At 43.9% G+C, this 26,808-nt stretch overlaps 2 protein-coding genes across 3 annotated transcripts; one reads left to right on the forward strand and one right to left on the reverse strand.

Moving 5' to 3' along the window:
• Positions 1–111: 111 nt before the first annotated feature.
• Positions 112–5,745, forward strand: irf10 (interferon regulatory factor 10). The gene is made up of 8 exons (XM_079174569.1): positions 112–503; positions 1,900–2,095; positions 2,275–2,348; positions 2,770–2,827; positions 3,576–3,680; positions 3,770–4,156; positions 4,335–4,453; positions 5,366–5,745. The coding sequence occupies exons 1-8, from the start codon at positions 339–341 to the stop codon at positions 5,468–5,470; spliced, it is 1,209 nt and encodes a 402-aa protein (XP_079030695.1). The 5' UTR covers positions 112–338; the 3' UTR covers positions 5,471–5,745.
• Positions 5,746–8,620: 2,875 nt separating this feature from the next.
• LOC306707264 (uncharacterized protein) lies at positions 8,621–24,802 on the reverse strand. 2 transcript variants are annotated; one of them, XM_079174657.1, is made up of 3 exons: positions 24,575–24,802; positions 9,877–11,616; positions 8,621–9,599 (listed from the first exon to the last, which is right to left on the reverse strand). In XM_079174657.1, exons 2-3 carry the CDS (start codon positions 11,455–11,457, stop codon positions 9,126–9,128), a joined length of 2,055 nt encoding a protein of 684 aa, XP_079030783.1. In that variant the 5' UTR covers positions 11,458–11,616; positions 24,575–24,802; the 3' UTR covers positions 8,621–9,125. The 2 variants fall into 2 exon arrangements, with proteins under 2 accessions (XP_079030783.1, XP_079030784.1); XM_079174658.1 differs by lacking the exon at positions 24,575–24,802 and adding an exon at positions 14,472–14,522.
• Positions 24,803–26,808: the final 2,006 nt, after the last annotated feature.

Here is a 26,808-nt window from a genome sequence, read left to right on the forward strand (position 1 = left end):
CAACTTTCGCTGCAACGCAGTTCGCAGAAGGAAACCGAAAGTATTGAACACGCCTAAAGCTTTCGCTTTCGCTTCCAAGAACGCATTTAACTTGAGTTGCGACTTCTGCGTTGAAGTTTGAGGTCTGTCTATTTTTTTATTATGTTTTATAAACTGCTTTAAATTATTAGTTTACAGCACTGCGATTCACCCCATTTTCGAAGCTTGAGCAGCATCAGAATAAAATATAGAATTGATTTGTTTCGCTTGCAAGGTGGGAACGTCGAGCCTCATGCATCTCTGACATTTGAACGTTTTTTTTTTTTTGTTCCTGTAAGACACCGGTCTCTGTGTCGAAAATGGAAGCTAAGATGCACATGAAAGAGTGGCTGGTAGCTCAGATAGAGAGTGGGAAATATGAGGGGCTGTGCTGGGAAGATGACAGCAAGACGATGTTCAGGATTCCGTGGAAGCACGCAGCCAAGAAGGACTACAAACAGACGGAGGACGCGGCTCTCTTTAAGGTCGGCGCTCATGTCATATTCTCTAACGTGGAAGTTTTGGTCAAGTACATTTTTAATTTATTATGAGAAAGAAATTGACCCAGAACGCTATGCAGTCTAAATTTGTAAAAGCGGTTGGATGAAACCAATTGTTCCCATTTTTTAGCTAAATGTATTTATTTAAAACCAGAACAAGTACATAAATTGACTGATGAAAAATAAAACCTCTGCACATTGTACCATGTTGAGCTACTTACTTTGGAAACAGGTTTATAGGCTAAATGCATATTAGTAGGTAATTATACATATTAGTAAGTAATTGTACTCTGGCCTGTTGTCTTGTTAAGCAGAAGTGCCTGTTTGTCTCCTTTTAAATCTCCCACACAGAAGCAACATGAACTGCCTAACTATTCAAAAAACATATTTGCTTTTATTCCTGATCGTTTGCAAAGGTTTTAAATAGCCCAAAGACAAGTTTACTTGCTGCCCCACCAAAATGTATTTGCCTCTGTCCAATAACTTTTTATTCATTTGTTAATTATTAATATTATTATTATTTCACTCTTTTTCAAAAAGGCTTTAAAATATAGTTGAACTGTGGGTTGATTGGAGAAGTTCCGTTCCGTTCTTTTTTTTTTTATTATGAAACTGTCTTTTTCTTATTTCTTAATATTGAGGAGTTACCTCTTTCTTGCAATGCTGTTTTTCAAGGCTGTGTTGCGTAAGTGTTTGGATTCTATTCCAAGAATAACCAGTTGGAAAAGACACTGTCAAAAGAAATGTGCTGGCACCTTTCTGTTTACAGCATTAACATGAGTGTCGACATTTAAATGCTTGTCACTGGGAGGCAGGAAAGCTTTAGATAATGAGTGAGGGAATGAAAGAAAGAAGACAAATGTGGTCGAAAGACTCTTGATTCTGCTGGTTTAATTCACTTAAAGGTATTCAGTATACTATAAAACTAAAATGTATTATCTTAGAATTAAGTACATTTAAATAACTTTGTTAGTTTCAATACATCTCACATTTTAAGTCATCTGAATCAGAGCCAATTCAGAACTTATTAGCATTAGCTAAAGTTGTATCAAGTAAAAATTACTAGATTTCCAACTCGTTCATCTAAATTAATTTAAGGAACAGATGATAACAAAAAGATTGGTGACTAATAGTTGCTGCTTTCACGCTGCTCTGGATGGAGCTTTAGTTAAAGCAATAAAAGAACAATATATATATTTCAGGTATATATACCCTTTAATTAAAGAAAAGACACTGCTATTACATTTGCTGCAACAATATAGTGTTCACATGTTGAAATATATGTGTTAAACCAGTTTTTTCATTAAATCATATTTGTTTGTTTTAAAAATTATTTAATTAAAATGATTTAAGTGTCTAAAATGTCAATGTTCACATTCAGGCCTGGGCTGTATACAAGGGCAAGTACAGGGAGGGGAGGGATAGAGCCGACCCCACCATGTGGAAGACCCGTCTCCGCTGTGCACTCAACAAGAGCACAGACTTCCAGGAGGTCCCTGAACGCAACCAGCTGGACATCACTGAGCCTTATAAAGTCTACCTCATCCAGCACGACAATGGGCCAGCCAGGCCAGCAGGTAAACACAAAGACAAACGCTCCTTTCCTTTCATATCGTCTTATTGTTTTTTTCCTTTTTTGGGGGGGGGGGGGGGGGGTGTCAATCAAAGCAAACAAAACAAAGATCGCCAATATAAAAAAGTGGCCTCTTTTGTGTGTCTTTTAATTGCTCTTATTGTCACTTGTTGCTCTCCTCAGAGTCTCCCCAGACTCAAGATCAAGTGATCCAGGATCTGAGGTCTGCAAGGAGCCCTGCCTTTCTGGACAAACAGGTAAGTTAATAACATAGAGCCAATATGCTATGAATTGACTAAAAGAACTTTGAACTTGCTGAATACTTAACACTGACAGTGACTTAATGCTAAGAATCAGTGTCTCATAAATAGGGCTCCTTATTTCTGTGTCTTCTGGTCAAATTTGCTTGTCTTTTGTCTTTTTTTTTTTATACCACTATGAGTCACCAAAACGTCCCTACCCTACATATGGAGCGTTCAACAATGCATTGTTTATGTAATTGCTTTGACGGACTTTGTGTTAGTGTCCACAAAAGGATTTCTTCAGACTATTGCAGCAAAAAACATTTGGGATGTGGCGAGAAAATCAAACTGGTGTAATCCTGTAAAAAGAAAAGATCTGATCCTTTAACTTTAACTTTAACGCCATGCTGTGCTAACCGAAATGTTGTTTTTGTAGCTTTGTTGTCAAAAGGAATCATTTCACAGAAGGAAAGAAGAAGTGAAACCATTCACTGGTAAGTGTTACGCACACAAACTGATCCCGTTCTATAGAATGCTTATGGAGGATCCAAAGAACAGGAAAGTCAAACGATCAAGTCATCAGAGGGTCACCATCCCAGTCGAAACACCCGGAGGAGCCAATTAGCGCTCACATCTAAAAGTAGTGAACAGTTACTGAGCAATCACAGACGAGAGCTGGTGCAGCTTGTTGCTGCAGTAACCGACTCTCTGGGTGTAATTGTTTGTTTATGTTGGAAACAGATTCAAGTTTGATGGACACAGATTTAAACAGGAAAAAAAGAAACGGACTGAGTGCTCAATTGGAAAGTTTTTCTCGGACTTTCATTTCACTTTGGCTGGGAATTAATCCGACACGTTCACGTTAATGAGTGCGTCAGTTAGCACCTCAGTGGCTTAAAGCGATGGCTGAGCCTCTATAACACCCCTGTGGGCATAGTTTTGGACATTTGGATCCCATTTGAGCGGTCCAAACAGAGCCATGGTCGCAGTGAAATCTCCCAACAGCTATTGGAATAGAATGCCATTCAATTTGGTGGACTCACAGTGTCGCTAACGTGGCTGCAGACTCTTGTTTGTTGCTTCCTGGACTCAGTAGAGTTTGTTTAAGGTGCTCTTTGGATAAGGATACATGTCGACAGGAAAATCAGAAGAAAACTCCAAGGCACTCTCTTTTAAAATACTTAAAATGAAAAAACAGTATGGATAAAGTTGTGATTGAATAATGTCTCTATTCTGCTTTAGATGATCTGATGAGGGAGCACATGTATTGTGAGCTCACAGAAAAAAAGACTCTAAATCAGAGCCCCGCTACTATAACCTTCCTCAGCCCTACACTTACTATATCAGGTAAGTTTACGGGATTATGCACAGAAAGAAAAACTCACTGGCCTTTGCGCTGTACGAACCTGAACACAAGTTCCCTTTTGTGCGTGCAGACTTTCGCATGCAGGTGACGTTGTTGTACCAGGGCCAGAGGGTGCTGAAGGTGACCACCAGGAGCCCAGATGGGTGCTTCATCCTGCAGGGCCGAGTCCCCTTGGGAAACGAACGGATCTACGGGCCCTGCACCGCCCAGCAGCTCTCCTTCCCCTCCCCGAGCTCCGTGTCCTTGCCGTCGTGGATGGCTGAAGCGATGAGCCGCCTCCTGTGTCACCTGGACAGGGGTGTGCTATTGTGGGTGGCCCCAGATGGGGTGTTCATCAAGCGGTTCTGCCAGGGCAGGGTGTACTGGAGCGGTCCCATGGCCCAACACGCCGACCGGCCCAACAAACTAGAGCGAGAAAAGACCTTCAAACTGCTCGATATACCCACATTTATCAATGGTAAGGCTGTGAATGCATGAAACAAAAATGTCAGCCACTGAAAAAGCAAAATATGATTTATTCAAAGAGAGGCAGATTATTTGGGATGCTTTATTGCTCACATTATTGCTCTATGCAAAGAGGGAATATGTCTGTGTGATCGCATCAGAATATTCCAATATGAAATGTTTGTGTGCAGAGCTCCAGAGCTGTTTACAGGGGAAGGGACCGACGCCTTCTTATGAGATTGAGCTCTGCTTCGGAGAGGAGTATCCAGACCCCAACGTGCCTAAAACCAGGAAGCTGATCATGGCGAAGGTGGGCAAATTTCATTATTTTTTTTCCGCTTCCATATTTACCCTGAACGCATATGTGCAGATTTGGGCTGTAGATGAATAATATCATGTTTAAACTGATGATTGACTCTCTGATAAACGCTCCCTTAAGAATTTCAGTTGCATCACATCAAACTATGTTCAACATTCTGAAGTCAAATTGATCCTCATCGGGTTCAGATTATTCTGTGGAATTACGATTACAGTTTTGTGGATTTAGCACCCGTGCAAAAGGATGTGTGTGTGTTTTCCCTTTTGTTCTCTCTCATGCCCGCATTTTAATTCTAAATGATCTTGTGTTGTAATTTTGCGGTGTGAACAGTGTGTCAGTGTAGTTTAATGACTTACTTACTTGGACTTACAAAGTTCTATATGATTTTTATAACATATTGAAAAGCATGCCAACTCTTTGATGAGAGATGCACCGATACTGATTCAAGATATCGGTCTGATGCTGACTCAAACAGCTGACGATGGGCCGATATGGTATTGGAAACCATTATTTCAATAAATTACAATTCCGTAAATTCATATCTATGTACTTAATTGTTACAGTTTGTTTTACAAAGTTAAGAAAGCAATGTTTCAGTCAAGCCTGATGTTGCCTTTCACATACAAGTATGATCCCAGTCTCTTCTAAGCAGTGAGTCGTGCAGTTTATTCATTTAATACCGGTATCAGATCGGTTCTCCGTATCGACAGATACCGAAAGCCCGGGCTGCAAAAGTCGGATCGGTGCATCCCTATCATTGACGTGCAACAATCCAGTCGGACGCTTCCTATTCCTGTGTGAATGCTCCCTGTCAGTGTGACGCACAGCTGTAGTATTTTCAAACCCCAGCAGAGGTCCTCGTAATCATACTGATCGTGTACCACGCTGTGTCCCGTTGGCCAGGTGGTGCCCTTGTTTGCAGAAGAGCTGCTGCAGAGGTTCAACTTCGGAGCGATTGAGGAGAAGCGGCCGACTCTCACCTCCAACACAGAGAGAGAGAAGATGTAGGACAGGGAAAGCTTTCCTGCACCTGGGCCGACATGAACAATATACAAGTGGATTAGTGAAGTTTTATTCCTTTTTCATGAGAGACATCCTCAGAGCTGAGCAAACAATACAGAGTATCATCAGTGGGAATGTATACATGATGACGAAACAATGGAGGCGTTGCATTGTAGACCTATTTGTGATGCATGAAGGGATTTTTTTTGTACCTTATATATTGTCCACAATAACTAATGGCAATAGGTATTATCTGTTGTTGAAGCAAAACTCTTCTTTAACCCAATAAAACATGTTGAAAACATCTGTCTATGTATGCGTGTGGGCCAAATGTGTGTGTATGCAGGATTGTCCTCAGGAGACCCCGCTCATCTGATCAAACCACTTCACACTTGGTGGGTTCATCGCTGGGGACCCCCGAGGGAGTGCCTTGACGAAGTTGGTGCAATTGTGACTCATTCAATATTAATAAACTTTGATTAAACAAGCGAACAGTCATCTGTGAAGCAGCAGGGGCGGGGGCGGGACTTCAGGGCACCTGACTCCTGGACGGTGTTGCCAGATTGGGCTGGTTTCCCCCTCAAATGGGCTACTTTTGAATTAGGGCTGATTTTGTTAACATTTGGTGTTTTTTTTTTTATATTGTGAAAATAATATCTTCAAACAAGCTGTCATTTTATGGTATAAAAAAAAAATATCAATGCAGTAAACCGTGTGTCCATTCACTCACATTATTTAATTTGGGAAATATTTGATAGACAGGAGTTGTATTAAATCGTCATTCGGGATAAATGAAGACCTGCTTAATTAACGTGACATCATCATCATTAGACAAGGGAATTTGTGTATTTGTTTGCACTCCTTGTGAGCTGCCTTAGCCTATTTATCTAATATTTTATCTTTGGTTATTTGATGCAGATATGAAGCTTTGTCTGCTTCTGTTCTGATTGATTGTTTTCAGTTTGACACGGATTTCTGGCACGGTTATGATTTGGGCTGTTTTTTCTTTCTTTCTTTTTATTAAATTGGGCGGGTTTTTTAAGTTGTGATTGGCCAAAAATGTGTCAGTCTGATCTGGCAACACTGGTCCTGGACCAGAATGAGTCCAACATGTCACCTGCAGCCTAAACAAACTAGTTCCCTGTTGCTGCGGGATACTTCACACAGATGGTGGATAAACTGGAGCATCAAAACAGAGTATTTCACCGGTGTGACCGTGAGTAAACTCATACTTGTATTTGTTTTTTTTCCCAGTCAGACTGTATTTCCTTTTCACACTGACGCTCTAACGTTACCGCCCGCAAAATACCTCCGCCACTCAGCCATTAAGGCTCTACTTTGAAAATCGCGGCGGTTAAATCAAAGCAAAGCGACTTGGACTGTTAGGAAATGACCTCCGCTAAGTGAAGGCTCGATTTCACTGATGTTTCTCACCGCGAGTAACCGCGATTTGGGTGTGTTTTTCCCGGGCGGATTAAGGGATTTATTTGGTGTTCCCAGACTGACGTCATCTTGCTTTACCTTTCGCCCTTTTTCTCCAACTGGAAATGTGTTTTACTTCATAAAAACTCACAATACCTGATGTTTGGATACATGTGAAGAGTGAAAGGGGGCATTAGGCACAATGTACAATGATTTAATAAATAATAATGCATCATATTTTATTTGTTGTGTTTTTAGAGTCATATATGATTCTGTCCAGTGACATTTCTCTGTTAGGTAAATGTAGTAATGTTGACTTCTAAAGTAGAAGTATACACTAAGCAGTAAGCTGTATAGTGCTTTTTATATAGTGAGTTAGAATAGTAACATATTTCAACACTTTTCATATCTAAATATCATAATACATCGATTGCTGTTGCGGGCCTTTTTAGTTGGGAGCTCCAGGCAGTTGCTTATCTCGCCCAATGGCAAAATCTGGCCCTGTTGTTGTCTCCTGTGAACCAGAGTGTATTTCACTGTTGTTTCTGACCGTGAGCCTTTGGTGTGTGACACAACTCTGTCATGGTAGCTGGATTGCTCAGGAGCAATGGAAGGTTGTTGGTGTTGAGCGGGAAGTTGTTTGTTTGAGCGGTTCTTGAAAGTTTGGCCTGTTCTGAACCGGCATGTTTTCAATGGTATTATTAATGAAAAATGTTGCCTGTTTTTTTTTTTTTGTCAACCTTATATTCAGCATCTGTATTAGATGATATTTTAGGTGTTTAGTACTTTACAACACATGCAGGGAATAAATTCACACCTCTAATTAAATCTATAAAGCTTTTTTTCCTTTATTTCTAGCGAACATCATAACAGATTCACAATTTTTAAAAATATACATTTTTGTAGCTATAACATTTAAAAAGAAAAAATCAACAGGTAAGGTTTTCTTTTTGAAAATAAAATACAAAAAAAACTAAAGTGAGATTGTGTGCTGAATCAGAGGAGATACCCGTATCTGAGTTTAAAATACTTTCATCATTTTCCCTGCCTTCAAACAAATACAGTACGTAAAAAAATGAGATGGGAACAGAAGCGTGCAGTACACGGGGGTCAAGAGTATTCACAAAGCATCATGTTCCAACGTGTTATTAGCACCATTACTCCTCAGCCATGCTGCACTTTTTTTACTCTTTCCATCATTCAGTTTTTAATGGAAAAACACCATGAGTGTCGAGGCGATGTGGCACAGACCTGTCTGTGTGGGTGGGATTGTCTGTTCCGCAGTTTTCATTAGTGTTCTCCCTTTCTCAGAGATAATGTTAAGAACATATTGGAGGGTAATGCCTTGACGAACAATCAATTGTTTGAAATGACTCCCAGTGATGAGAATTTAAAAAAAGGCGAAGAGTTGCTCATACATTCACCTTGCCTGCCTAGGCCGACATGTAGACATCGGCTCAGAAGCAAGAAAATAAAAAATAAAAAATAAATGCATTGCGAAATTGACAGAGAGATTGCATTAAATCTGTTTAGCATATTTACTGTATATAACATCTGTAATGTAATATATATACATATATATACATATATATATATATGTATATATATATATACATATATATATATATATATATATATGTATACGTATGTATATATATATGTATATATATGTATACGTATATATATATATATATATATATATATATATATATATATATGTCAACTTTTGTTCATATATATCTGCACTTCTTCAATAGCGTTTACTTTCATAACACTGATTGAAAATCGATACCCTGCAGAAAACACTGTCAGTAAGTAGGTGTGTGGGACAACCATTACAAAAACAGAGTGACCACAGACAAGTGCTTGATTGTCTCACCAAATGTCTTCAGTGTGTCAGTAAGGAGCCTTCTAGAGATCCTTCAGCTGCTGCTCCTCTCAGGGCTGTTCTAAGTAAGGTTGAGGGAAGGAAAGGAGAGGAAAAGGAAAGGAAAGGAGGATACAACTAGGGTCAGACTAGGATGGACTAGGTTAACATTTTGGGCAGCAGTGTGGACACCCGTAAATTGCGTTTTCTATTGTTTTTTTTAAAAATTCCTTCCCTGCAACCCTACCTTGAGGTCTCTCCATTGTTTGTCTTGGTGGGTGCAACAGAGACAAGGAGGGTGTGTATGTGCTTATGTGTGTGTGTGTGTGTGTGTGTGTAAGTATGCATGTAGACGTATGCATTTCCAAGATTCTACTGCCACTTCATTAGCTTGGAGCCATGAGGTAAATCCAGGAGGCTGTCATCAGTTCCAGTTGAGTGAAGGGTATCCGGGGCAGACCAGCGCCGTTTGCGTGGACGCGGCTGCTCCGGGGGGGGAGGCTCTACAGCCGGAGCACGAGGAGGAGCCGGCGCAGTAGGAGCTGGGTGGTGAGGAAGAGGGGGAGGAGGAGGTGGAGGCGGCATCTCCTCCCTGTGCGAGCTGCTGGGTTCTCCTGCAGCCTTGGAGGGGAAGAGTTGCGTGCGATGGGCCCTGGAGCCGGTACGCGTGTGTGTCCGGTGGGTTTGGGTTTGGGTCGGGGTGGGGGTGAGAGCCAGGCAGACATCCCCCTCCATGAGCTGGTGGCAGGGCAGGCCATACAGCTGCGTGGTTCTCTGGGGGCAGCAAGAAGACCAGCCTTTGTCCTTCACAAAGAACGGATACTCCACCAAGACCTTCAGTAACTCCTACACAAAACCACAACATTGTTACACACTCAACCAAGAGGTCTTTCATGACTTTCACTTATCATCACCACAATCTGACTTTGGTGTGAAAAAACACGTGTCAAGTGTTAATTAATTCCACCTGAGAACATCTGCAGCATAAAGTGTGACTGATTTGCATTAACACTCATCTTCATCATGCAGTTATTCATTATTAAATGATGTCTGATTATGCTTTAATGTAGATATCTGCCTCTCAAGTTATAAGCTGGAGCGAGTAACTAGAGAGAAAGCTGACCTGAGTGTTGCGGTCTGTGAGGTGGACCTGCAGGTGGCTGAAGCCTTGAGCGCTGCTGGGGGAAATCAGTAGCACGGTGCAGGTGCTGAGGTGGAACTCTGGGGAGGTATCTGCGCTCCTCAGGAAGTCCTCGGTCCGCAGCTCCTCTACCCGCTTCAATCGACCGCTGGCCAACTCGATCAGAGAACCCTTGGTGAAGTGAGGTAGGAGCGCGGGGGGAGATGGGTGAAGGGCCGGGGGTGAGGTGTGAAGATGAGAAGGAGATAGCTCCCTCCCTCTGTCTCTTTCTCTGTCCCGTCGCCTCTCGCGCTCACTGTCTCTTTCTTGGTCTTTGTCATATTGTAGGTGCTTCTCTTTGTCTTTAACTCTGAGTTTTTCTCTCTCTCTTTCTTGGTCTCTGTCCCGGTCTCTGTGCGACCTGTCATGGCTGTTAGGTAGACCCAGGGGTGAGTGTGGCGAGTTCCTTAGATTGTGCTGCCTGGGTCCTGGCTCCCTGTGCAGGTTGTACAGAGCTGTTCCTGAGGGGCTGTAGAGCGGGTAGGCCTGGACCTGAGGGCAGGGGTGGCACACCGATCCCAAGGAGTAGTAGATCTGGGCTTCAGCTGGTGTGACTCCGAGGGGGTCCAGCAGTCCCCCTCGACCTGCCCTGGGGACTGGTCCGAGAGGATGGGGACTGGTGGAGAGTAAGCTGGTCTTAACTATCCCATGCGAATGTCTGTCCTGCAGTGAGGAATGTGGCTCAGGGCCTTCCTGAGCTTGAGAGTCTGGCAAAAATGGCCCTCCTGTATGGACACGGGACGTTAGATCCTCCTGCAGTCTCCGTCCACCGTTGGTATGGGAGCTGTGTGGACCGATGTCCAGCCTGGTTCTGCTGCTGTCGTTCCCATAGTCTCCTGTGAGCAGAGGCCTGGAGGTCGAGGCAGTCCTGCTGCCTGGCCCGTCCAGGCCGTTGGGCCTCTTGCCCAGGTATCTGTGTCGGGCTTCGACAAAGCTTGGATCTTGAGGGTAGAGAGAGTGGTGGCTATACAAGTAGGATGGGGAGAAGAGAGCGGAGCTGTTGTCCCGCCGGCCGCTGTTAATATAGGACCATATCTCTCGAGAATCGGCCGGGAAGGGAGTCTTGAAGGAGGAAGCGGAGGAGGAAGATGGGGAAGGCGGCAAGGAGAGGGGCCCTTCCCCTCTAAGCCACCTGGAGTGGTGGGGCAGGGGTGAGGGGAGAGGATCATCTCTCCAGGCGGGAGACCCTGAGCCCCTCCTCTCGCCGACCTGCCCTGGGAAAAGGGGGAGAGAGACAGAGGGAGAGTAGCTCAGGTGCCATGGTAGGGGCAGGGGGAGGCCTGGTGCTGGAGCAGGAAGGGGTGGAGGAGTGTGTAGGAGATGGGGGTTTGGGTTAATCAGAGCTCGGCCCCTGTCACTGGCCTCCCTGCCTCCCTCCCCTCCTCCTCCTCCGCTGGACCGACTCCGGAGCGGCACGGGGGGTTTAAACTCGTCCAGAGGGATGTGGTGCTCTACCGATCCTTGCCGAGACTCCCTCTTCTTAGGAGGGAGGCACTCTTTGCCGCGGTCGGGGCTGGGATTCATGGGTGGGCTCCAGCGGCACTGGGGGGCCCCCTGTGTGTGGGTGTAGGCTAGGTCACATGGGCCTCACGGGAGAACGAGGGGCGCAGACAGAGGGGAAGGCTGCGACACAGCATCACTGTCAGATCACTGTTGAGTCTGTTGTACTGAAGCGCCACTCACCTAGAGAACGGATGAAAGAGGACAGGAACCGAGATGGGGGGGAGGTAAAAAAAAAAAAAAAGGAGGCAGAGGACGGGGACAGAAGAAAGAGAGATTAAGTATGAACATAGAAAAAAGGACAGTCTGTCAGGTCCTGGCATCAGCTGTAGTTAAGACCGTCAATCTGGTCAGACATGCAATAAAACATTCAGCATCAAACAGATGGCGAGAAATCAGCCAGTGACTCCCTCATATAAACTACTTTAGAAAGGTTAGAAACGCTTTCTGATAGCTGCCACTAAGTAGTCATTACCTTTTGTGCACTGCGGTGGGACTGAAACTACCTGACTTACTCGTTTCATTCAGACACATTACTCCCACATATGGACTAAAAATATATATTGCAGCCAATGAAGTTCAGAGGCAGTGCAGTATGTGTGAGTGTGTGTGTGTAAAAGCATAGACGCACACACACACACACACACACATAGATTGCTCACAGCAGGGGAGTTTTCATCTCTGACTCTCAGGGGATGATTGGAATATGTAGATATGTTTTTGTACCACTTTCATGAACCACCCCCACGACACCCCCGGGTGTTCTCTGTATTCTATACGAGCTTACTACTAGCAGCCCCCACCCCTTCTCTTTCAGACACGCACACGGACAGCAGCAGACACACAAATGCTCCCTCAGGCGGCTGTACTTACTCCCCCAGTGAAAGGCAAAGCTGGTCACCGCCCACCCAAAAGCTGACAGAGACACTGTTGATATTACCACCAGTTGTTGTGGATACAGGATATGTGTCTTTGCATATTAATTATGTGTCACAGCAGGGGTGTGTGGAAATGTGTGTGATTGTCTCTGTGTGTGTGCATGCATGTGTAATTTTCTTCTTTTATTATTATTTTTTTTTCCCGCGAGAAGTGTGTGAATGTGTTTATTTGTTTAGGTCTCCGTGTGTGTGTGTGTTTGTGTTCGAGTCCTCAAATGTGTCAGGGATTTTGCAGTCTTGTTTCATTCAGTGAGAAGTGCGGGGGAGCTCTACTTATTCTTCTCCAAACGTTTTAAATGAGCTCTTTTGAAGTGATGGCTGCCGCGCCGCCAGCCCAGCTGTTCCTTCCCTCCTCCACCACCACCACCATCACCACCACCACCACCACCACCACCACCGTCGCTGCTCCCGCCACCGCCACAACACCACAGCACCATGCTGCCACTCAGCCCCGCACTCACCCGCAAGTCTGTCTCAACAGCCTACCAACTCCCTGCCGTCTCACCATCCGCCACACTGTCTCCATGGCAACTGTGTCCACACACACACACACACACACACACACACACGCACCACACACACACAGCCACTCTGTTAGAGAGGTTAGATGGGGATACTCCATGGAGAGGCGGGTAAACTGTTGCTCATCAAGTGACTTGGTCCAAAAACAGAATAAGTGTTGGAGTGGAGCAAGCTGTTTGTGCATCTGAGTGGAAAAACTGCAAACTGGGTGGTGAGAGGAGGGGAATTAATTGTCCCAGACACTCGCATGATAGTGTGATGGAGTAGAACGTGGGAAACGCTTGTGATGGACAAAAAAAACATGTTGCTGTTATGATGTAAAACCCACGTCAAGTCCAATTTTAATTGATATCTTTTTTTCGGCTTGGCTTAAAGACAACACGGCCTTATGTGGGCTGAAAACAACCATTGACCTCTGGGGTTCATGACAAATTGCTACTCTCGAGAAAAAAATGCCCACAGACGGCTTCAACAGTCGGAAATCCTTCCTCGCGTAACCCGTACATATTGTTTCCATCATTTTCTTTCGAGAATAATCAGCTTTTCATCATTTAATTATGATGATTTTTATCAATCTATTAAATGTGACAGTTAAGATCGTAAGAGTATCACATCCAAACGTTTATAGAAAACTAAATAAAGAACTATAAAAAACTATAAATTAATTATCGAAATTCAATTTTGCCAATTGAGAAAAAGAGAGTCAGTAACAATACTTAAAACAATCATACATGTAATAGCTATATTCAAATGTTTTTTTCAAGTTCCACAGCGTAATCAAAAGGTCTCATCACAACTCTTCTCTGACTGCACAAGAACTAGAATCCAGATTTCTTACAACAACAATCTAGTTTCAGTATTCGTCCTCAAATGACTCCGACAGCCTAGTTTCGACAGCCCTTATGAAGAAGCCTGTCAAAAAAGACCGAATATAAACTCGCCAAAAAAAGTGGAAGAAAACAAAGAACATAATTGTGCATGTGGAGGAGTTTGCAGAGAAGTGTCTTCGAACAGAACACTCCTACACTTTGCAAACATGCACGCAGAGCTGGAGTTTAGCTGGAGCTATAGTGCATTTAAATATATAAAACCATACACATATCAGGCATACTTACATTGTACATTGCCATGTAATACAATTATAATATAAATGCAATACATCTCTTTAAGTTACTTACATTTTTTTAAGCTTCAATTAGCTTTTAGAATAAAAGGAACAGTTTGTTTTATATTACAAAGTGAAATGCTCACATTCTTCAACTTTCTCTCAAGGCATTGCCAATTTTGACACCGCTCCACCTCATCCCGCCTTTTCTCTAGTTGCATTTCTCAGGAACTGTCAAATGCACTATTTACTCATGACTGCAAACCTCACAAAAGCGGAACTACAGAATATTGCTATTTTTTTTCCTATTTTCGCTATCAAACAATAACATCAGCTGATAGTGTAGAGTTGCTGCCTGCGAAAGAAAAGCAGCAAATTACCGCTCTTTTAATCCGAAAAGAGCAGTTAGAGAATGTGGGAGCAGGTTGATGGGAGTTTCTACAGCACTTGCTGGGATGGGATGCGAGACTGACCTGAGTGCGGGCTGAGCAGACGTCCCAGTCTTGGCAGTCATTCATATTCCAGTCCTCCCAGAGGGTCAACCCACTCCTCAGCTCCTCACTGCGCTACGCTGCTCCTCAGCACCACTGCCACAAGTTCCAACACCCGCAGATATCTGCAGCCTCCAGCTACACGCTGCCTCTGATCTCTGCATGCATGAAATAACACCAGCGAGCCCAACAAACTGAGAGCCTGCTATCCGTCGCTCTCTCTCTGTTGTGTATGTGACTGTGTGCGTGTCAAGTGTGTGTGTATGCGACTGTGTGTGTGTGTGCAAAGGGCTGAGGAAATGAGTAATATCTAGCAGTGAGAAACATGTCTGCTATGCAGAGCCACACAGGCAGACCAGTTGCTGCTGCCGCCCACTTGCTTTAATCACTGTGAGGGATACAAACATGTACACACACACACACATTCTCACACAAACGTACACATACAAACAGTCGAGGATACAGCACATACAGATTATATACTGGGTGGTATATGTTAACTACATGCCCCCTTTGTACTGTCTGAAAGGTATGCTTTCCACTGAAGTTTCACCAGTTAAACTCTTTTTATTTAACATGAAAAAGTAATTAACAAATCAATTCAATCAATCATGAAATCGTTAATCTATATTTGTGAAGACATGTTGGCTCATAAAAGAGAGGGAGGGATTGGGGGGAGGCAGAGAGACCGTTGTTGAGAGACAGGGAGGGACGTGGTAGGAGGCTCATCATCCTACACACACTCTCAGACTTCGGCTGCCTCTGACTCAAAACCAAACCTCACATCCATCAAGCGCACACACACACACACACACACACACACACACACACACACACACGCATACATATACACACAATACTTCTTTTTGTTTATCTGTAGTTTTCGTCTGAATTTGTGTCCTTTGTTCTCATCAAAGCACTTTGTGACGAACCTGTTGTTAAAAGAGCTTTTATGAATAAATTTGATTTCACTTCATATTCACACACACACACACACACACAGAAACACACACACACACACACACACATTCACACAGGCTCATACGCTAACAGGAGCGCCGCAGGAGTGCTCTGAATGATTTGCCTCAGTGATTCAGTCGGTGCGAGTGAAGTGCGTCGGTATGGCTCGTATGGCTTATTAGGGCTGAATTGGTGACAGCGTAGCTCATTCACGGCAAGGAATCAGAAGCCTGTCAGTATAGAAAGCTACAAAATAATAAACGGGCACAAGGTTGAAAATGCAACTCTATTACCCCGTCGGCAAAGAAACAAGGCCAAACATCAGTTCAGACGCACTTATGTTAATTATTGCTGCAGAAATGTAATAAAGGAAAGAAAACGTAAATTGCAGTACGGGGAGAAATAGGATTTAATGAAGCAATCAAATCATTACTGGTAGTGAATTGCGAGGTCGAATATTTCAATATAACCCAACCTTGCAAAGACAGAGCAGAGAGCAGACTCGTATCCAACAACGTTTTGGAGCTGGAGGTTAACCTTCTAACTTCTCAACCTCAACAGAGTGGAAAGCTAATCAGATGTGGAAGTGTGTGCAGACACACCAGCTCGAAGGCCACACTGAAACGTTCTCGGCGAGGTGGCAATTGCCAAGAAAGTCTCCTCTGACATTTAGGAGAAGATTACTTTTTTATTTGAAGCGAATGCTGTTTGAAAATGATGTGTGCTGAGGTTGTGTGGGCACAAGCGCTGTCTGCTCTGGCATTTGCTGTTTTTGTGTGGGTTTATTGCAAGTATCACAATTAAAAGAGTATACTGATTTTTTTTTTTTTGTGTGAGTTTTGGAGTGTTTTGGATTTTAGATTAAATCGTTTTGAGAGATTTTGCTTCCAATAGTTAAGGGCCACATTGTTAATGTCTTAACAAAAGTAAGAACAATGTTAATTGTTGGGCTACAAATAAATTAGAAGGAACAAATCTTCAAGATTTCAAGAAAAAGAAAATCTGTACATAAATGCATTCATTTATATGCAATAAAAGGGAACAAAAGGCCAAGAATTCAATGTTTTTTACTTATTTATAAAAGCTGGTTTACAAACAGGAAATTGTTTCTGTTACTGTAATTATAATTTGTTTAAGATTTAAAAACCTTAACTAATTTGAAAGTTGGCATTATTTAAGAATAAAGCTGCCACTATAAAAAAAGTATTTTAAACCCATTATTTACTCTGAAGGTGACAGAGTTGGATTTTCAAATTAAAGTGTCCAACAAACGATCACACAAGACAACAAATAAAACATTTTATAACCAATATATTAAAAGTCATGGTTGCAAGTTGGTGAGAAATCATACTTTGTATATTAAAACATATAAAGGTACTGAAATAGGAAATAATAAAATGTAGTAAAGAAAATAAACTAATCAGCCTTTCGTGCTAATAACTAAATAAATATATTTATAAATAAATAGTTCTGCATAAATCATATCAGTGTTCGATATAAATGTCGACATAATAGTCCAGTCATAGTGAAAGAGGAGCAAATAGAGCAAAGACCGGGTTCATCAAAGTTCGTTTACTACTATAAAGAGATAAAGAAATGACTGTTGTGCTCCACTTATGCATGCACACTTTGATATTCAGCATATTGAACACACACACAGATCAACACCAGCTAAAAAATCAACACCAGCAAATACACAGTGGAGTCCCACTGTGCTGTCAATCATTTATGTGCACCACTGAGACTTTTCCTCTCTCTCTCTCTCTCTCTCTCTCTGGCTTACACAAACACACACACACACACACACACGTACAGGGTCGGGCCTAGACAAGAAAGGTCAGATGAGTCACCCAGCAAACCGAAGTGTCAAGTAGCAAAAGGGGTCAAAGTAGTCTCCTACAGCTTAGATTTGACATCGTCTCCTCAGCAGATTTTTATTGAACACGGGAAACGTTTAACGGTCTTAGCTTCTGCTCCTTTTCTTTTGCAATTAAAACAACATTTTGCCTCTTCTTTTTCTTTTGTTCTTTTTTTCCCTAGTGCGTAGCCTCGTATGGGGTGTCTGATCACGTTTCAGGCTGAGCGGGGGATCTATGATGGACGTCTGATGCAGCAGAAATTTGTTGCTGAATGTAACGGATCTGAAGAGAGGGGAGAGGAAGGGGGGTAGGGTTGGTAGAGGACACAGATAGATAGATAGTTGGAGTGGTGAGGGGAGGAGGGGAGTACTACTAGCCGTGTGTGGTGGCTTACTCCACAAGGAGCAGGGCTAAGCTGATAAAGGGACAGGGTGATACGGGCAATAGCTTATTGGGCAAAAGGCCAGGTCAGCCTTCAGGGCACTGGCCCATTCTACGACAGGATGAGCCAGCAGCCCGGCACGCAAAGATCCAATTTAAGAGTGACTCTTTCTGGATATGTGCTCAGTCATGAAAAGACTAGCACACGTTTTGCCTTTTGATGAAGGATATGAGATCAACAGTCGTGTGCCATCGGTGCAGCAAAAAAAATGATACAGAATACACCGCCTTCTTGTTGTCAACAGAGGATGCTAAACATTGCAAGAACAGAGCTGATTGGAGGAGAGCAGTACAGCGTGAGTGATGCAGACGAGAGGATGACGGCTGTAATGTATTGCCGGGTTAATCCCCGTGAATCCCAACTGGTACGGCCTAAGGAAGGCTTAGTATAGTTCTGGGAGGAAATCCCCCTGTGAAGTGGTACAGGCCATTAGCCCCTTGGGTATAAATAGGGCAGCTATGGCTCCTTAAGCTGGCTTTTACGCAATATCAGTTAAAAATATGACTTGACTAATTACATGCAGGTCAGCCAGTCAGCAGAAGCAAAGAAAAAAAAAGATCCTCCTCTTCCTCTGACCAGACTGCTGCAGAGTCTCTCGTCTTCTGCGCGGCGCATGCGAGTGTGCACGCAGAGGTCAGCAGGGAGCAAGTGGAAACATTAATAGGTATTCTGCAAACCTTGTGGGTGACATTAACTTGTTGTTTGTCATTCATTGACATTTAGGTGTCATGAGGAGTTTCATTTTTGCACTTTTCCACTGCCTCAATCTCTTCTGCGGCATTTGCACCAGCTACATTTTCAACCACAAAGAGATGACTTGGGTTTCATTTTGTAGGTATCGTAAGCATCGCAAAGTTAAAAAAAAACTAAACATGACACAAACATCACAAACAAGTGTGCCACTATTGGTTAAGCGACGGCAATTCTTACGCAACTGTAGTGATGTCACGTTCTGCTGATGCACAGTCATGCTTTTGTGTTTCCAACCTTGCAGCTCACTCGTTTTTTGTCCGAACTAGTTTCCCCTGCTTTTCAACATGCCCGTCTCACAGGTGACAGTCCCTCTCGCTAGTCTGTGACACGATTAGGACAAACTCCTCGCGCTTGATGCGAGTAGTACTCTCACGCTATGAGATCAGTGGCTTACAATTGGGGGGTGAGAGGGGAGAGAGAGAGAGAGAGAGAGAGAGAGAGAGAGAGTGTGAGACAGTCTGATGGGGGTGGAAACAGCTCGAAAAGAAAGAGAACAAGTGTGTTTGTGTGTGTGTGTGAGTGAAAGAAAAGAGGAGGGGGGGGATTACTTTTCATTTCAAAGATTTGTTGTTTTTGGCACTGTCCCCATGGCGACCGACAGTCAAACTGGGTTTTCTGTTAGTTCTCTAGTTTAGCAGCAAAATGTCAGCGAGCTGCATTCATACACGGTGATGACTTCTCCACTGAGAGAGCATGGCCGGGTCCCTCCTCTGAAGCTCAAGTGCCATTCATTTGCAGCGAGACTGTCTAGACTGGCTTCACAGATGCTGTCTGGATTACATTTAGCACTGCCGAACATTCAAGGCAACATTGCTATACACTGCCATTATTGCTATCGCTCTACAACCCCTCCCACATCAGATCCGCTGGCCAGCCACACGCTTGTTTACTCAACGCGCGGCGTGTGCTGTTTGTTGCAGAGGGTGCTGCAAATGATATTGAAATAGGATTGAGTGGGCTTAATGCTTGTTTTTAAAATGAAAATAGGGAGAGTCCCACTTGAGAGGGAACCTTTGTCACGCAGCTATTTATTAATCTCTGCTAATACCTACAGAAAAGAAAAGAGTTGAATTAAATTAGAGGAAGATGTTTTGCTGAGTGATTTTTATGTTGCGAAGGATTTAAAAAAAAAAAAAATGAATAGAGAAGCAAGGGCAGGGAAGGTAATACGCGACTTCGGGACAGGCTTTCAGGACACTATTGATGCAATAGGCTACAGGATGTCTCAGATGTTACACTTTCTGTACAGCGATGCCAAAACCGATACGGTGCAATTTGTTGCGTTTGTGCACGCTGGGTCTGTCTGTACGAGGGAGCAGATCTACTGATCCACTGGGCTCCGGCAGGCGGAGAGAGGCTGAAAAAAAACAAACTGTGGGTGTTAAGTAGTGGGTGGCGGGGTTGAAAGGTCGTTGACCCCTATTGTTGATGAAGTGTGGAGGAGGAGGAGAACACACTGCCTGATCATACGCAAGGGTTGGCAGGTCGGGGCCAAAGAAAACGGTCCGTGTGAAAGACAAAAACTTTGATAACTGACAGATTGCACTATGCACACACACACAAACACACACAGCGTACACATATCTTCACAAAGTACTTCACACTGTATGTGCGTCTGAACGTAAATGCATCATATGCAATCCCACCTCCCTCTCATGGGACACCCCCCACTGATAGGTGTGTCTGTCACCTTAAAGTAGTCTGGCGCGGTGTCAACTGTATTCAAACACCTGCCCCTGTTTGGGATTATTCATCACACTCCTGGCTCCTCGGCTGAGCTCCCGAGCCAATTCTCATACCCTTCAACGGTGAGAGTGCTGATCTGGGAACAAGTTGGCATGGAGGTTCCTTCTTGACTCATGAGCAAGTATCTTCAAAGAGATTTGTGCCAAAACAATTAGACTGACTATAAGAAGCAGACGTAGACGTCTCGATGTCACCCGTTTGTGGACTGCCGTTTTTAAGCCTCGAGTTTTTTGGCCGACGCCATCGTGTTTTTTTTGCAACCAGTGAACAGAATTGACCATATTTAGACTACGGAGGAGTGACGTAGAGACGCCGTATACGGCTCTGGCACCGACCTGTCAATCACAAGGCAGCCCCGCCCTAAAACATCCCCTGCTTTATGGTCTGTTTGACTCTAAATGGACCATCATTTACTAAATGAACATCATGCTGTATTGAAGACTTGAAACTAGAGACTTGGAAAAACGATGTGAGCTGCACTTTTCATATCAATTAAATGAAGTACAATACGAGCTTGTGTTAGGGCGGCACAATTTCCAGAAATGTTGCCAAACTTGACTCCCTCTCCGTCGTACAAGAGGATGACACGCAAGACGTGTTACCTGTTGGTTTGCCCTTACTGCAGGTGTGACTTTGTGTGATAGTGAGAGTGATTGTACATCATGCATCCTGCAATGACCCCGGCGAGCGAGAATAGGAAGCGGGTGATAAAGAATATGAATACAGAAGTAAGGTTACACGGGGTCATGAAGCCTCAAACGGGGTGGAAGACGGGAAATGTGTGTCAGAGCGAACGTAAATCATACGGCCCTAAAAACAAATGGACAGATCCACGTGATCATGCAAATGTGTAGTCTCTGCGTGAATGTACCCTTCACTCTCGAAGTTTTCCCTCTCTGTCTTTCACTTTCAGTCCCCCCCCCCCCCACCCCCACCCACCCACTCTCTGTCTTTCCCTTTCACTCAACTGGCTGGCTTTTTGAGAGCACACACTCAACGTGGGTGAGAGTGCTAGAGTATATGACTGTCGACACAAGGTGCAGTGTGTGTGTGTGTGTGTGTGTGTGTGTGTGTGTGTGTGTGTGTGTGTGTGTGTGTGTGCGTGCCTGTCTGTGTGGTGCTGTAGGTGGAGAGGCACAGCAGGGCGTAAAGGAGCACTGCGATAATGACAGACCATGCATTATATAACATGCAGATTGCATAAGGAGAAGATTATTTTAGGTCCAGATATTGAGGATGTATAAGTTATTTTTTTATTTTTTTGTTACGTGGGTGTGTACAGCACTATGTGCACCTCTAAGTGCAAGGATGTGTGTTTGTGTGAAAATGTTCTGAAATGTGCTTTTTCTTTTTTTTTTTGGTGTCTTTCGAGGAGTGTGTGGGTGTAAGTAAACTAAGTGTATTATGTGTTTGTAAGATGGGGGCATGAATGTTTTCAGATTTCTTTCATAGCTATCTGCATATCAAAACAAGTATGTGGGAATGTTGGCACATTTGTGCACAGTGTGCATAAGGGTGTCTTTATTGCGAGCTCCCACTCATTATCACTTTTAGACTTCAGAGAGATTCACTTTAAAGGGGCTGATTCTCCTTGTCGGGCGCAAACCTTGTAACTTCCAGATTTAATGATTTTCTTGTTTGAGCTTGCGTTGAAAAAAATTATAATTTAAAAAAACAGGCTCCTCTATGGGCTGAACAAGTTTTGTGGATCTCTCTCAGGCACAAGTAGGAGTAGGCGGTATACCGGTTTCATCACAAGGTTCACGTTGATTTTGCAACACCGTCATCACCGTCGTAAACACACATTTTGGTTTGGCAAACACACCAGAGGGAGACACGACACCTGATGAACTACGTCACCTCTGCGCAGGTTATACTGTCTATGGTTACGTACAGGCAACCTCCGTTTCCGTGTCACGGACTCTCCTGCTTTTCATTTTGCTTATTTGCTCGCTTTATCTTTTGCTGAATCTCTAGATGAACCCATGTGGCCCATGTGTCTTTTGTACAGTACTTGTCCCAACAGCGTCTACTCTGCAAACTCTGTCTACATGTAAAAGATGATGTCAGCTTTCAGTTGCTTTAGAGATGTAAATTCTTTTTTATGTAATATTCCCATTTTGGCTGTGGTGAAATAAGGGACAAGAATAATAATAAAACAACAGTAAATATGTGTACAAAAACCCTTCTTTTCACCCCCTTAATATTATTTATGGCTCAGCAATACACTCACAACACAAAACAACAGCACAGCTTTTGCTTTTAAATCTGAATGAATCATATCACATTTATATTATGGGGCAGGCTTCTCCTCCCAAAACATATGTAGGACTTAACCTCATTTTGTATTGTTATTTAGACCAAATAAACACATCTGTTATTTCCTTCCATTGCTAAGAAAAGAGTGTAAAGAGATTCATGTTTTGTATCTCTTTTTAATTTCGTAATACCGTGATATGAAATAATACCGTCGACGCAAAAAAAATGAAACAAATGACCCCCGTGATATACGTTTCGGGTCACATCGTCACAAGGTTGTGGTCGTACAGGGTGTGTTGTGTGGAGTCACAGAAGTGAGGCAGAGCAGATAGTCTCCGTGTGCCACTGCCTTCTCTTTGCGCCTCGCTCCATGCATGAGTGTGCCCCTGTAAAAATAGACCTCTTAAAGGGCCAGCAGCCACTCAACCTTCTCCCACAAGCCTGTTCTGCTCTTCAGGGTGACAGTACTCTAAGAAACATGGGATGGGAGAACATGCTGTATTTTCCCATTCAGCCCACAGAGACGAGTTGTATTTCTGTTTCCCACGAGACACAGAAAAATACCCACATTCAGTATTTTCTTTATCCTCACCATTCATGAGGGCACTTCTCTGTTACAATACCAGGGTCATAAAGCTTCAGTTTTATATAAGTAAGTTACCACAGTACACATATTAAGCTCTATTCAAGATCTGGGTTTTGAAGCCACCTGACTACAGCGGAGCCCCACCTTGGCACAAATTCTCACTGTTACACCACAGAGTGTTTTGCTCCAAATCGGGTAGAAATTGCTCCTTTGCATATGAGTCACACTTTGCAATTGTGCACTCAAAAGGAGCATTTCTTGAAGCAATCTCTCTAAGTGACACAGGACTTCCTGTACACTGCCGAGGCTCGTCGTCGTAATTGCGATAAGTGAATTAAGTCAGCGGGGACAAATGTTGTGCATCTCGCTTGAAAGACGTCTATAGCTGGGAACTCTCTGAACCTGTGAAGTGTTCCTATATGCAGCATATGGGGGTATCACTGCAGCAGAAGGACAGCGGCTGCTGTAGCAGAAATAGACATACAGAAATCATAATCGTGCACACCGGCGTAGTGTTTCTCCTGCGAGAATGGCGAGAAAAATGAGGAGGGCTTCGAGTGGAGTCGGTAATAGAACCACAAGCGATGCAGGAAAAACAAGACAAATTCGTGCGTTGACCATGTGGTGTGAAGTTGTGATTACAAATTAAAAGTACATCTCCTCTCATGTATCTTTGTACACTGGTTGAATAAGAAGTTACAGTAGATATTACAGATGCCTGATGCACACCTGCGCATCCTCTATTTTGATTGCACGAGACAACATCTGCACCTCCTATGTTCTCTCTCCTCCTTCCTCATTTCCCACCTCTTTCCAAATTCCCCCCCGCCCCCCCCCCCCCGCTGCTCGACTAACCCCACCCTCACCAATCTCATATCTGTTCCTCCCAGTTTAAGCGGGCTCCTCCAGGGCCCCTGGCTATCTCTGGACCAGGGCTATTTAAGCCCACTGCTCTAATTCTGAAAGTCCTGATCTGCCGTCATGCTGAGTGATGAACCTCCACCTCTCTCTCTCTCTCTCTCTCTCTCTCTCTCTCTCTCTCTCTCTCTCTCTCTCTCTCTCTCTCTCTCTCTTTCTTTCTCTCTGTCTGTCTTCGTCTTCCTCACACACTCCTTGACTGTGGATCTGTCACACTCTCCCTCTTGTTCACACTCTCTCTGTTATGCCCTTCCACGCGCACAAACACTCCCACACACAGGTGCCGATTTACATGAGGGTATACGCTCATTCACACACACACACACGCACACAGACACACACACATGTCAGGCACATTTTCTCTCCCTGTAATTAACCCAGCTCACTCTCGAGATGACCTGATGACAGACACCCCTGAACCTGTTTCCTCAGAGCATTTAAACGCACACAGCTCAGTGTGTTTATCCCTTCATTCAAAGTTGCTAACACACCTGCGCTCCCTCTCTCCCACACACACACACACACACACACACTCAGAGGAGGAAGCGGTGTGGTCACATACCTCGCCGGGTGCCTTCGCGTAGCAGAGAGTTTACTCATTGGACCAGTAAGCAGCAGGCACGTAGGAATATCCAGTTTTGAGTCTGCAAGCCTCTTCTTCCTCTCTACTGCTCAGCCTCCCCTTCCTTCATCCTATTCCTGCCTCTCCTCCTTCTCACTCTCTAAACGCCTCTTTGCTCTCTCTCTCTCTCTCCCTCTATCTCCCCGCGAGTGCGCTCTCTTTCTCTCTCCCCAGCTCGCATGATCTCTCCAACCCCCTCCCTCCCTCCTCCTCTCTTGCCGTCGCTCTAACTGACACACACACACACCTTCTATCTCACCCCTTACAACTTCAATCTACACTCATCCCTCTGAGTAAGTCTCTCTGACACACGGTGACACTTGATAACTTTTTTCCTTTCCCCTACCTAATATGCTCCCTCCCTTCCTCTCTCTCTCTCTCTCTCTCTCTCTCTCTCTCTCTCTCTCTCTCTCTCTCTCTCTCTCTCTCTCTCTCTCTCTCTCTCTCTCTCCCTCCCTGGGAGTGTATAATTAGACAGAGCTCAGTGGTAATACAGTCAGGCTCATTGTGGGAGCCTTAGCATTGCTGCTCATGTTTGGCTGATAGCCCAGCGGCTTCACTCATTAACCTCCCTCGAGCTGCAGAATGGGCCAGCCCACGGGCTCGTGCTATTTGCTGCAGCACCTCAGCCTCTTAGCCTGTCGGCCAATCGCAGCCCACGCGGATGATGGTTGGGGGGGGGGGGGATAAAAGGTGTGCCGGCCAGGCTCACGGTGTCGTAGGTGAGGGAGCTAAACATAATCACTAAGCATTGACATGTTGCTGCAAGTGAAGCGCAACACCAGCTGGTCAAATCTTGACACATCAAGGATTTCGTTCGCAGTCATAAGGAGTCACTTCTCTTTTAGCTTTAATCACTTGGTCATGATCTGCGTGCAGTGGCATCATGTGCTTTTCTTTGAAGCGTGAAACCACAAAAGACCACTCACACATCTTATTGTGAAACCACTGTGAGGTACGGGAATGTCCTGTGTGTGTGTGTGTGTGTGTGTGTGTGTGTGTGTGTGTGTGTGTGTGTGTGTGTGTGTGTGTGTGTGTGTGTGTGTGTGTGTGTGTGTGTGTGTGTGTGTGTGTGTGTAGCAATAAGTCATATGCTCTCTTCACTGTACTGCCTCAGTTCCCATCACAAATGACTTGGCGTTACTCTTTGAACAATTAAACCTTTCTATTAGTTTAGTTTATGTTCATTAGAGTTAAATGATATCCGGTCTCGTCTGAACTGCTCTGTGATATTATTGATATCACAATTGTCTAACTCGCTGACAAATATTTGCTTTGTGCCACACCTGGGCGAGTGCTTTCGCACCTTCGTCATCGTTGGGCAAAACATTTGACTCAGGTCCAGGAGCTGGAAGCGTCGGGAGAGGCCGGGCCATGAGCAGCTTTCAAGGCTGGGGTCTCTCTACAGGTCAAAATCTATGACCTGCAGTTAAGTGTGACTGTTTGTTTGCCTGTGATCGCAGTCCTCCCTGCTGGATTGAGCAATTGCCCTTTTTTATTTCTTACTATTATAATTGTTGTGTTTCGGGGTTTTTTTTGTGGCAATTGTAACCTTGAAAATAAATAAATGAACGAGACCAGCAGAGAGAAGATGGCTGTTTTTATATAGTTTGCTGCGGTAAAACAAGAGGTTTTCTAAAGGGAATCTGGTGCTCGGAAACACTACCACCTTCGTCCACAGGGGCCGCCAAACTTCACACACAATGAGAGTTCCTTGTAGTAGCTTTAAGTTCTGGGTAAACATAACATGATGTTGACCATAAATCAATATCAAGTGATGCCTTTCAAAGCCTTTCAAAGCTCAACCCACATTTGGTGATGACATGACAGCACCACTGTAACAATACCAGAAAAGAAAAAAATTGCACAAAGACAAAGAAATATTGAGCAGCGTATCAGTCAGAAAAAGTGCTCACACTCTGTTTAAACACTAAGGAAAATACAGTACTTTGATTAAAACAGTTGTAGTGAAAATACGAAAAAGTTCCATCCAGTAACATGGTTTAAAATATCTTATATCTCATATTTCTAGTACTGTATTTCATAATGTTGTTTGTACTTTGACAGGCAGCTTGAGCCTCAGTTGGGTAACTTTTAAAATAAAGATAGTGTCAAAGTGTCAGAGCCATAATTGCAGCTTCATGAATGCCTTATAACCTCACAGATCATATTCT

Source organism: Pholis gunnellus (genome assembly GCF_910591455.1).
Source record: "Pholis gunnellus genome assembly, chromosome: 2".
NCBI classification, from domain to species: domain Eukaryota; kingdom Metazoa; phylum Chordata; class Actinopteri; order Perciformes; family Pholidae; genus Pholis; species Pholis gunnellus.